Source organism: Miscanthus floridulus, chromosome 12, assembly GCF_019320115.1.
Source record: "Miscanthus floridulus cultivar M001 chromosome 12, ASM1932011v1, whole genome shotgun sequence".
NCBI classification, from domain to species: Eukaryota; Viridiplantae; Streptophyta; class Magnoliopsida; order Poales; family Poaceae; genus Miscanthus; species Miscanthus floridulus.
The window spans coordinates 38,689,486-38,702,395 of record NC_089591.1 but is presented as its reverse complement, the minus strand read 5'-3'; the positions used below and the strand labels follow the sequence as shown (position 1 = coordinate 38,702,395).

General features: G+C 46.1%; 2 protein-coding genes across 2 annotated transcripts; both read right to left on the bottom strand.

The window, feature by feature from the left end:
• Window positions 1-2,228: 2,228 nt before the first annotated feature.
• LOC136495279 (uncharacterized) lies at window positions 2,229-3,424 on the bottom strand. Its single transcript, XM_066491244.1, has 3 exons — window positions 3,040-3,424; window positions 2,715-2,963; window positions 2,229-2,633 (listed from the first exon to the last, which is right to left on the bottom strand). The coding sequence occupies exons 1-3, from the start codon at window positions 3,421-3,423 to the stop codon at window positions 2,382-2,384; spliced, it is 885 nt and encodes a 294-aa protein (XP_066347341.1). The 5' UTR covers window position 3,424; the 3' UTR covers window positions 2,229-2,381.
• A 964-nt stretch (window positions 3,425-4,388) lies between these two features.
• Window positions 4,389-10,464, bottom strand: LOC136496400 (potassium transporter 1-like). Its single transcript, XM_066492065.1, has 9 exons — window positions 10,256-10,464; window positions 8,051-8,557; window positions 7,065-7,313; window positions 6,874-6,924; window positions 6,514-6,774; window positions 6,376-6,428; window positions 6,101-6,215; window positions 5,732-5,986; window positions 4,389-5,627 (listed from the first exon to the last, which is right to left on the bottom strand). Exons 2-9 carry the CDS (start codon window positions 8,406-8,408, stop codon window positions 4,627-4,629), a joined length of 2,343 nt encoding a protein of 780 aa, XP_066348162.1. The 5' UTR covers window positions 8,409-8,557; window positions 10,256-10,464; the 3' UTR covers window positions 4,389-4,626.
• Window positions 10,465-12,910: the final 2,446 nt, after the last annotated feature.

The following is a 12,910-nucleotide window of genomic DNA, read 5'->3' as shown; positions in this document are numbered from 1 at the left end:
ATATGCAGGGGCGGAGCTACAGGGTGGTCCCTGTGGTCCGTGGACCACCCTGCAGTCCAGCCAAGGTTTATAGGAATCAGTAAGAACTAAGAACTGTAATCATCAGCTTTTGGTCTTCAGAAGGTGAGTCGCCCTCCCAGCGCCCAGCAGCCGCGCGTGCGCCCGTTGGAAGGCAGAAGGCCCTTCGTATTCGTCTTGTGAATTGCGGCCATCCGTTCCACGTCTGTCTCTTTCCCTTCGTATTCATCCCTGTCAGTTGCGACCATGCCCAACCAACACAGTTCCGGCGGCGAGAAGCACTACAGCTGTACATGGCACACACATTCAGTCCTCCCATATGTCTACAACTCTCCAGCCAATTAGCCTGCTCGCCTTTCCCTTTTTTGCTCTCAAGCTCTCTCCTAGAAACTAAGCAAATAAGCAGTTGATTAGCGATCGACATGAAAGCATGACAAAAAAAATGCACAAGCCACAACCACATGATATGCGATACCGATTTAGGTTCTTGGCTTATAGGACATTTTTTTAGGCAAACAGGAGGGGGTTGAAGCCCCCTAATGGACTACTTATAGGACATTATTGTAGGAGTTTTTATGCAGCACTGGATTATTGGAATAATAAATTGAAATATTTTATGATTCTCTTACAAATTTGTTAAGCAAGATATTTTCTTACAATTGAGTGACGGTCGAATAATCAATACTTTCATGGCTTAGAAGGCGCAAGCTAGCCTAAAAGAAAGTAGTGATGTAACTATCTTAGGTATGTAATCTACAATTCTACATTAAGGAAGCTAGACTAGCTCGTTTATTTTATGATGTTTGTATGTTCACTTTAACTTAAACATATTGCGTTTCATAATTCATATACTTGTGTATCAATATGTTGGTTAAATTTCTTTAAACAATCATTGGACCACCCTATCTACAAATCCTAGCCACGCCACTGCTTATATGCATACTGAACCATCCAGTTCACCGTACCAGAGCATACACTTTTGGTAGTCCAGAGCTGTAGATCTATTCTGAGTCGGTTTTTAACACGTTTTGGATATGGTTTTAGATCTCTCAGTCCTATGATACAAAGGTTAACCCTATGAATATAAAGGGCCAAGACCGATTGAGACACCTAATCGAGTCGATTTACTGTGCATTTACCTTTTTACTCATATACCTAATCTCTCTTTCAAACCTGCATTGTCGTTCATCTATTGATCTCGACGAGAACACGACCACAGATGGTATCATAGGCTTGCTAGCTGACCTAAGGCACATAAGCGGCATCCCCACCGTGACAGGGCCCCCCTCCTGGGAAAGAGTTTCGGCGGACTTAACTAGTTTGCTTGTAAACTAATCGTCGTGAGCACAATATTTATCTTTTGCTGGTTTGAACTAGCCATCCACGACCAGTAAAGGTGAGATTTACCTCTTCTCGTGAGCATGCAACTCGAGAATATATTGGACCTTCCGGTTTTGACAGCTTGTACCGCAAGTTTCTCTAGTAGCACTTTGCACTACAGGAAAACGCCTCTTTGCCGACTGCTTGCCCCGGTCGGCAAAGGCATAAACCCAGTCGGCAAAGGCTTTGCCGACCGCAAAGCCACGTGGCAGTCGGCAAAGAGCAGTCGGCAAAGCCTGGGTCGGCAAAGGCGGATTTGCCGACTGCCACGTGGCACACAGTCGGCAAATCCTTTGCCAACTGCCACGCCAGCAGTCGGCATAGCCACGTGGCGCCGTCAGCACTGACGGCAGGCTTTGCCGACTGCTGTTTCCTCGGCAGTCGGCAACGATTTTTTTTTTCAGAAATTGTTTGCCGACTGGCCGCCAGCTCGGCAGTCGGCAAAGAAAGAAATTTTTTTTTTTTTGAAATGTTCTTTGCCGACTGCTTTCGGAGTTGCAGTCGGCAAAGGTTTGACCTCTTTGCCGACTGCCTCCCATTGCAGTCGGCAAAGACTCTGTCCTGGGGTTTTTTTGCCCAGCTTTGCCGACTGTAAACAGTCGGCAAAGCTGGAATTTTTTTTTTTTTTGCTTTTGTTTTCTGTTTTCACGCATCAAAACCCTGCAAAATCACAAATTATAATCCAATTTCACCAGAAGCACCGGTAGCACCATTTATATCACAATTTCATCACATTTGTCGCCAACATCACCACATATATCACAATAACGCACAACATCACATATATCTCACATATATGTCACAATAACAACCACACAAGTGCATTACAACCATCACATGAAGTCCAACACGTCGAACACCACAAGTCGACGTCCATCACACGAAGTTCAACATAACAAGTCTAGGTCCATAACGAAGAAAAGAAATACATGACAACAACTTCGACGATACGGTGGATACATGATAACAGAATCGACAAGTACCTAGCTCGTCGCGCCGTCCCCGGTCTCGTCGTCCGCTCCACCCCCAGAGCCCCCAGGGTTTGCCCACGGAAACCCCCTTGGACCAAATTGAGGCGCCTGCGCGTACTGCCACCCTCCGCGCACCGGCGGCCACGAGTACGTCGGAGGAGGGCCACGCGGAGGTGGATACGGTGGATAGGGTGCAGGTGGTGGATACGACATCATCTGATGGCCGGGACCTCCAGGAGACGGGTTCGAACCCGTCGACTGTACCTGCACAAGTTAAACGCCAAGTGATGTCATTAGTATCTGCAGCATGGACGCACAAGTTAAAGCAAGAGTCAATATACTCACCGGGGTCCCTCCAGGAGCGACAAGAGCAGGCACAGGAAAAAACTCTGAAGGAGGAGGCGGTGGAGCGAACATTGGAAGAGGAGGCGGTGTAGACGCCCCGGGCGTCTGCATGGACTGGAAGAAGCTGGCCATGTTCTGCATCTGAGTGTTGTAGTGCTGCTGCAGGCTTTGCTGGTAAGCCATCTGTTGCGCCATCATCTGCGCGTGCAACGTGGCGATCCTCTCCTCCATCTTGGCCTCCATCTGAGCCTGCAATATTACATCCGCAGTGTTGATTGTATGTACAGGTGCGAAACGAGTGAACGACGAACGAAACGGCACTTACCTGTGACGCTGACTGCCGCCGGGGCGCTACGGGGATGTCGCTGGAGCTCGTGGGCGTGGATCGAACCTGGGTCAGCGTAGGAACCTGGGACGGGTCGAGGGCGCTGTGGGCCATGTAGTAGCGGCCGTGCTGCTTCCCTGGTCCCAACCTCTGCAGGAGGTCTGTGTCCAGGGGCTCGGCGGTGGGGTCGAACGTCTCCCCGTAGCGCTGGCGAGCCGCGACGGTGTACTCGGTGGCCTTCTCGTAGGCGGTGGGGTTGGTGTACGCATCGGGCCCGTCCTCCGGGTTGTAGACGTTGTTCGGATCCGTCGCCTTGCCCTTGTGAGAGAGGAGGTACGCGGTGTACTCGTTGATTTCCTGCCCACCGTGCGTCTGCGTCTGCATTGAAAACACATGTGGAGATGTCCAGGTTTTAGCCACCCGACGTCGCCACTTGCTCGAAACTTTCTCAAATTTTTATCACAGCCTCCGCATGCGATGACAAGACACGTCGTCAAGTTTCGTCATTTTCGGACTCCGTTTCGATTTTATAAAATTTAAAAACACTTTTCACGCGCGTGGCTCGGCGTGTTCCGACACCAACACGGTGGAAATTTCACGCGAGGCCCCGCACACGGCCTCAACATGCTCCAAACATCATGAATATCATTTTCTGAATGGCCGGATTCCATTATTTCATGTACCTGCAGTTCAAATCTGGAGCTGTCGGAAAAAATCAAAGAAACAGAAAAAATCTACGGAATATAGCAAAATAAATCAAAATGACCCCAAACTTGGAATATATCATGTACTTACTGTAGCAAGGCAACACAAAAAAACTGGGATCGAAAATCGAAAAAAAAAATTAATTCTTTGCCGACTGCCATCAGTGGCAGTTGGCAAAGAGCCTTTGCCGACTGCCAGGGAGGATGGCAGTTGGCAAAGCCTGCGCCTTTGCCGACTGCTGACGGAGTGGCAGTCGGCAAAGGTGACGGCGTGGATGGCGTCAACCATGGCCTGCCTTTGCCGACTGCAATTCTTTGCCAACTGCCTGGCAGTCGGCAAATCCAGGCAGTCGGCAAATCCTGCTTTGCCGACTGCAGGAAATTCCAGTTGGCAAAGGGACCTCTTTGCCGAGTGTCGAAAAAAAACAGTTGGCAAATAAAATTGCAGTTGGAGAGCCAGTTTTCTGTAGTGTTGGTGTGGTCACGTTTTGCGCAAACAACTATCTTCTTGATGCAGACTGATGAGTTGGGCACTGCTGACATATCGGCATCTCCTATCTGGTACACACCCCCCTCGCTCCAGTATCGCTTGCATTTGACAAAATCCTGATAAAACCACAATGTGCAGAGAACAAGGAAACATCTACGCTTTACTTCCAATATCGCTTGCATTCATCAAATTCTGATAAAACCACGCTGTACAGAGAATAAAGAGAAACCTTCCAGCCCCAAAAAGAAAAGAAAAAATAGCCCGCCACTCACACACGACTTTATTATCAAACCAACCGCGGCACTTTGCCCTGTGAAGTCAACGTACACACGCCAAGAAAGGCTTTTTTGGTTAGGCACGCCTCATATTTTCGGTAACACGTAGAATCGCCGCCTAGATTTCATATGTGATGCCAACCTTGAGCAGCTGATCTTTGGGAATGGCCAGCGCCTTGTGCCCCTCCGTCAGGTTCTTCCTCAAGAAGGTGTAGATGTAGTTGACCACTATCTTCTTCAAGATGGACGACTTGGGCCCTGCCGACACGTTGGCCTCGCCCATCAGGTACACCACCCCTCGCTCCACCTCCCGGTCGATCAGCTGCTTCTCCTCCTCGGCCGTCTGGTTGGCGTGGAACGTGATCCGCCCGGAGTTCGTGCTCACCCTCGACTGGATCGCCTCCTCGCTGTGCACGACGGAGCTCGTGGACCGCCTCGGCCTCGCCGGCGCCTGCTGATCCGCCGCCTCGTCGTCCTCGTTCTCCGCCTCGTTGTTCTGCGCGAACGCGATCTCCTCCTGGATGAACATCTTGAGCCTGTCCACGAGGAAGGCCGCGAACTCCTTGGGCTCCTCCAGCGCGTCGCTGTACCCGTACCGCGCCACGCACCGGAACATCCGCTGCTCCCTCGGGCCGACCTGCCGGAACAGGAACCTCTCCGCGGGCGCCACGTGCGGGATGGGCAGGTGCTTGATGGACATGAAGAGGAAGATGGCGTGCACGGACGGGATCTTCTTGATGAGGCGAGGGAACACCGGCGGGATGCCCTGGACGAGCTCCGTGTACAGGAGCCCGACGCCGGGGATCCGCCGCACGTCGTTCTTCTCCAGCAGCGTCGTCATCTGGTTGGTGGGCACGATGTGGTCCAGCTCGTACCAGTACCTCTTCACGTGGACGTAGTGCCACGTCGCCATCAGCGTCATCAGGACCAGCGCGAAGCAGAACGGCAGGTACCCGCCCTGGATGAACTTGGACAGGATGGACGAGAGGTAGATCAGTTCTGTGAAACCGAACACCACGTAGAAGAGGAGCACGTAGACGATGTGCTTCTTCCATATGACCAGCATCACCACGGTCATCAGATGGGTGGTGATGGAGAACGTGGTCACCACACAGATCCCTGCATGTTACAGCACCACCAATGTCAAAATCAGATGCATCATGCATCATGAGACAAACGGTTTTCACTCGATCCGGCAGTGCTCTTTCTAGTATTTTTCTTACCGTAGGCGTTGCCGATGCTGGTGGTCGTTCTGAAGGCAATTGTGACGATGATGCTCGCCAGTCCCATGAAGAAGTTCACCTCTGGGAGGTACACCTGCCCTTCGTACTTCTTCGAGGTGTGGATCACTTGGACCCTGGGGAGACAGCCCAGCGACAGTGCCTTGGAGAGGATGGCGAATGCACCAGAGAGCATAGCTTGGCTTGCAATGATGGCAGCGAGGATTGCTACGATGAAGGTTGGCCAGAACAGAGGTGCTGCAGAACAAAAAGGAATAGTCAGCCATAGTTCGTGGACCACGTTGATATGAAGCCATCGCCAAGAAGCATTACTACCGCAGTACATACAGGTCATCATTGTTTATAAATTACCTGGGATGGATCTATAGAAGGTGTCTCCAACGTTCTCTGGGAATTTCCGCAGGTACGCTGCTTGCCCGATGTAACACAGTGCCACCGATGGGAACAAGATGCCGTTGAAGCTGATCTGCAGGAGTACAATACACAAACCATTGTCAGATAAGATGCTTCTGGTGTGCGAGACCTCTGGCTCTGGGACAGATTACAAGTTATGGAAAACTAGATGCAGAGTTGAGTGTAATATAAAACATCGAAGTGAAAAACTCATATGCACTTTTGCCCATTACCTGAACGGCCCTGATGTTGAAATGTCCAAGGTCAGCAAACATACCTTCTGTGCCTGTTGCATGTTGCGGTGAATTCAGATTACACACACAAGGTTTACATTGCAGTTTTCTCTTTGGTCAGGAAAAAAAAAAGGTTACCTGTGACGCACAGGATAATACCACCAAGTGAAACCCATCCTTCCTTTCCATTCCGCTTGAAGTACTGTACTATGTACCACGGATTGAAGGCCCGAAGAACACCGATGTCGTGGACGACGAGGTTGTAGAGTCCAATGCCGGCAATCAGCAGGAACCACACCGAGATGACTGGAGCGAAGGTGTACCCAACCTTGTCGGTCCCGAAACGCTGAACCGAGAAGAGCAAGAAGAGGATTGCCACAGAGATCCAGACTACTGCCGCTGTAGGAAAACCGACAACAGAGAGGTGTTAGTCTGCGTGACTATGAACAGGGGTAACAATTGGTCATTAATCTGTCAGTAGCTCTTAGTTCCACATACTCTGAGTCAAGTTTGGTGCCTTCTCCTTGATCCCGCTTACCGCAGACAGCACTGCAGAATATCAATAAACAAGAACACATTATTAGTTAGTATACATACTATGCAAACATGTTAATTACGATGCCATCATATATAGCAGTAACTAATAACTAGATGTGCGTGGTGTCTAATATAATGTTTCTGTTAATTACCAGATATCGCCGGTGTCAGGGTTCCGTCGCCCATCACCATGGATGTGCCAAGGATTGTGAGGGTGAAGAGCACAATCTTGGCTGCCTTGCTGGACTCGAGCTTCTGCTTGAACCATTGAGCCCTCCTCAGCTGTGAGTTCGGCGCTTCTATGCTGTAATTCGACACCATGGCGTCCTCTGCCTGCTGGTTGGGGATCAGCCTGATCTTGGCGTACCGCGATATCAGCGAGTACAGCGCAAACGTGCCGCCTAGAAAAAAATGCTCGTTGATGATCAGTAAATATAAACAAACAGCAGACAGGCATGGCATGCCTGTCCCCCAGGCCAGGTTTAATCTGGGAGTAAAATTATATATATAGCTATTTACGATAATTCTATATACTAATTTATGATAATATCAATACATATTTACGATAATTATGTTACTATAACACATGGGGATATTTATCATGACATTATAGTAAATCACTTAGTAAGAAGTTATTATAATCATGTAAATTAACATAATAATTATCGTAACTCAAAAGTGGCTACAAAATAAGTTATTCTATAGCGAGCTACAGAATAGTAGTTCTATATATATATATATATATATATATATATATATATATATATATATATATATATATATATATAGAACTACTATCCTATAGCTGGCTGCAGAATAACTTATTCTGTAGCCACTTTGAGTTACGATAATTACTATATTAATTTACGAGATTTACAGTAACTCCTTACTAAGTGGTTTACTATAACGTTATGGTAAATATTCCCATGTGTTATAGTAACCCAACTATCGTAAATATGTATTGACATTATGGTAAATTAGTATATAAAATTATGGTAAATAGAGGTGGCTACAGAATAACTTATTTTGTAGCCGGCTGCTGAATAGTCTCTCCCTATATATATATATATATATATATATATATATATATATATATATATAGACACACACATGTGTGTGTGCTCTGGTCAGTGCTCACCGTCTCCATTGTCGTTGGCGTAGAGCACGATGAAGACGTACTTGAGCATGGGGATGACGATGAGGGTGTAGATGATGAGCGACAGGACGCCGAGCAGATCGTCGTTGTACTTGATGCCGTCGGGGAAGGTGCTGGAGTAGACGTAGAGCGGCGACGTCCCGATGTCGCCGTAGATGATGCCGACGCTCTGGAAGGCGAGGTGCAGCGTCCTGGCCCAGCTCCCCTCGGACCCATGGTACTTGCCGCCGGAGACCTTCTCCGCGTCGCCGAAGAGCGAGTCGTGGCGCTTGAGGCTGAGCCGATTCGCCGACTCGCCTCCTCCTCCTCCGGGGTTGTCCACCTCCAGCGACGACGACATGGATCTCCTCGGTCGGATCTCCCAACACCCTGGAACGAACGACGGTCGAAAGCCCTCTTCTTTTAACGACGAAACCCACGAAGAACGATGGGAGTAGTCTGGTCTCTCTTGAGAATCTCGAGTTCTAATCACGCCGCGCCACCTGATCCCTGCATCCTCCAATTCCCAAGACGTTAATTAGGGGGGTGACGCTGTGACAGCGAAGCAACAACTTTTGTTTTACATTCACAAGTCCCAACAACTTTCTTAGTTAGTTAACCGAGATAGGAACTATATATAGTAGACACACGAAAAAAAAATCTTTAATTAAAAGGGGGGAAACAAGAAAAGGGCAGGCTCCTTTGCCGCTAACCAACGAATTTTGACAAATGGGAAATTTAGGGTGTGCTTGATTGGAGGGATGAGAAGAGATGGGATTGGGATGAGCCTATTTTTCTGGCTGTTTGATTAAGAGTCCGCTGAAACTGTGACATCCCATCTACAACATGTTCCTGGAATATTCCCTCAAAACGAGAGCGAGCACGCCCAGCCAAAAACGGCTAGACTGTTCGTTTGAACTTATCAGCCGACTTATCAGTTAAAATCTATAGTATTTTTCTCTCATAACAAAACAGCTTCAGCCGCCTTTAATATCAGCCGAACAAATTCTACTAATAAATGCATATCGATCTTAGTAAGAATTTTTGTCATGTTGCTAGTGAATAATCTGCGTGCTGATGGTATCATTAATACTTGGAGAAATGCTACGAGCTACAGCTTGTTCGGGAGGCCGTATCGTATCGTGGATTATTTACTGCTAGCTGGTTTGGTGTGAGAGAAAAACACTGTTCCCGGTTGGAAATTTACGATCGTTTACGAGCAAGCGAACAGGCTTATGTCAATTCTACAACTACTACAAATTGCTGGATCCAGAAAAGGGACACCCACAAATTAACTGGCAGCGAGTAAGAACACGAACGCTACTCATTAATCATTATTACTAGGCTGCCTGGTCAATGCACCAGTGGGCTCCACACGTCAGTCACAGGAGCCAACTCCAAAACAGAGTGAAGGCAGCAGCGTGATGGAGTGACCTAAGCTGAAATAAGCCCCACTTCATTGTTCAAAAAATAAGCCCAAGTAATTTCTACGGTTTATTTTTTCCAAATAAAGAGAAATCTATAGAGAAGAAAAATGGACAAGGGACTCATCATTCCAATAGTAGGAGTATAATCACATACTCCACTTGACTTCCATTTCAGCTAATCAGCTGTGTACACCACCAACCCATCTGAGAAATTTCAGGTGGGAGGGACTAGGGAGTTATTGTTAACGTATTTTCCACGGATCCCCTCGGCCTCGGGTCGCGTACACCGCCCTCGCTCGCTTCCAAAAGGCCAAGATGATTTATTTATATAATAAAAAATAACTAAATAAGATTAGTGTAAGGGCTAATCAGCCAGTAAACTGACGCCATTGGGGGTACCCTTGACCTCCCACAGCTACAGCCATCAACGCCTGCTGACACGTGGGCAACTCAGGAACCTCTTTTTTACCACCACTACTACTAGTGACTGACACAGTTTTTTGGGAAGAGAAAATAAGTAAAAAGATCATTTTTGCACACGCACTCTCTTCGTGCGTGATCTTTTCTTCTTTCTTCTTTCTGGATGATTTGAGCTGCATCCAGATCGAGACTGTGATCGAAAAGAGGAAGAGATCGCTTGCATACGACATCTTCGAAAGAGATTGCGTCTATCGGGCAAAAGGCTGTGCTGGGTTGGGCACGCGTCTATGGGGAAGAAATTACTGACGCAGGGAACAAAAATGGCAGGAAGACAAACAAAGAAAAATTTTGATTTGCTGACCTGTCTAGCCAGGGAATGCTAGCTGAGGAAGAAGACGACGACGATATGCAGCGGCGCCGCTGAGGTTCAGGTTCCAGCAGCAGCCGGCGGCCGTCCGTCCGCCCTGGCCGGCGACCTTGACCTTGTTGCTGGTCCGAGGCGAGGGAGGGACGAAGGAGACGGACACAGCAGGGGAAGGTAGCTCTGTCTGTGTGTGATAGGAAGCCCTCTTCTCTTGCCTCCGAGGGAGGAGGCTGCTTTAAATAGAGGAAGCACGCAAAGAGACAACACAGCCAATGGGAGGAACTAGAAAGAGAGCGGCGAGCAGGGGCGTCCCGTGGGGAGGAAAAAAAACACCATAAGAAACGTGAATAATGCAGCAGTGAGGTCGCGGCGGTGTATTATTGGACGCGGTGGCGGTATACAGAAAGAAAAAAAAAGAGCCGGTTGCAGTGATCAGAGTGGCTTCCTTGTTTTGTTTTCATCCGTGCAATAATTGTGTGCAAGTCAAAGAAAAAACATCCGTGCAACAATACTCCGGGGTACTCTGGTCTCGGATCTCCGTGACGCAGCAGACTGGATGGATCGTCAAGACTCGAGAACAGAGTTTGCGTTGGGGAGCTATTTAGTATTCCCTGGGTTCTCGATCACAGAACATGTATAAGTCTATAGCGAAAACTATATATCCAAAAAAGTCAAAAAATTCTTATAATTTAACGAAAGGAGTACTACGTACTGTAAATGTTATCACGGCTGATTTAGCACGCGGTTTGGTTGCACCACTGTAACGCAAGTGTAAACAAATTAAAGCTACCGATGTTACCGCCACGCATACCTTTTGAATTGATTTTGTTTCCATTTACGTTACAGAGAAATGAACCAAACAGCACGTAGATTTTAAGGCTTCCGAGTTATTAACAATTCAAACATTTAGCAGCTGGTGCACCATCGGGCATGGCCCTTCTTGCCCATTGGCTCCAGATAACTAATTGCCTGGTTTACCATTTCTATATTTCCAGTGTCCCTGTCCCACAAAAGGATACACTTCATCAGTATCAAGCTCTTGATAAATAAATATAAAACAAAATCAGGTAGCAGGACATTCAAGGGTTCCTTTCCTTCTGGTTTTCTTTTATTTTTTTTTATCTTTTTCAAGTCATATTTCAAAATAACCCCACCTAAGCTTTATGTTTCTTTCTAATCTTTTTTGTACAAAACTATGCCACACACCATATGCATCGACCCGATGACATGTTTCACATCGAAGCGCGTTGGAGGGGTCTATTGGAGTATACTCCACCTAGGAAACTCGCCAGGCCACTCATGTATGGGCAGAAACTATATTTTGCCACGGCACCTATTGTGTCAAGACTAAAATCTTAGAAAAACCGTACCATTTTCATATGACATTGGATGAAGATTATTCTTGTATAGTTGTAGCTCTTAATAAAGAAATAAAAATTGAATAAAAGATACAACAAGCACTGGAGTTTCAATTTAACACGTAGATAAAATTTGCAACAACTAATAAGGTCAAAAGTTGAAAGCTATAGATCCATAATGTCAGAGGAAATGATAGGATACGACAAGAGCTTAAATAACTAGGTTTCAACTAAATATATATCATGAAATTGAATATACTGTAATCTATCAATTGGAAACTATCAATCCTCCTCACAAATTTGGAAAGATTTAGCCATCAATTCAATATACTTTAATCTATCACAATAATAGCGATAAGACATGTCCTTTTTTATTAATTATTCACCTCTATGATTATGAAAAATATGGGGAAAATTGAATACTTTAATGCCTTATATTTCAGAATGGATAGAGTACTTAAGAGTAAAATCCTTAATTTTAATAAATACACAATGAGAGTTTAAGATACAGTAAGCACAAATTTCATTAACTTGAGGATAAAAAAGATGTAGCAATTGATAAGATCAAAATTTGAAAATCAAAATCTACATTCATGATGGCATAAGTGTCATTTAAGATTTTAACCCTTGTGGGACGATAATCGAGTTGATGAACTGGTTATCTGAAATGGAAGGTGCTTAGCACCCTAACTTTGTCTAGTTTAGAATGTTCTAGCGGCTGCCAATTTTGTTAGTTGATGATGGGTTTTGCAAAAATTTTAGGCTCACATTTATGTAAGTACACTTATCCTATCCCTATAAACATCTCCTAGAGACTAGCCTGGCAGATCTCAAAGTAACATAGTCACCATAGGCAATTTATCGTTGATAGGCGCAATCACCTTCCATTGAAAAAAAATAGCGTTGCTAAATTTTGGGGAAAAAAAAAGTAGTTGAGTTACACTCGGTTCGCGCGATACATGGATATTGAACATTAGAATATATTTGAAATCAGTATGCTGTATTCATACTCCGGCTCCGGGGTACTAGTACTTACATGTCGGAAATTTGGTCTTTGATCTCTGTGACGCAGCCGACTGGATAAAAAATGGTCAAGTCTCAAGAGCAGAGTTTGTTATTAAAAAAAAAAAAAAAAAAAAAAAAAAAAAAAAAAAAAAAAAAAGAGGCAGAGTTTGCGTTGCGGCGCTATGCTTGTATATACTGCGAACGTTGTTACGGCTGATTTAGTTTTCAGGGCTTCCGTGTCATTATGAACAATTCAGACATTTTTGTTTTATCAACAGGACAGTCATCA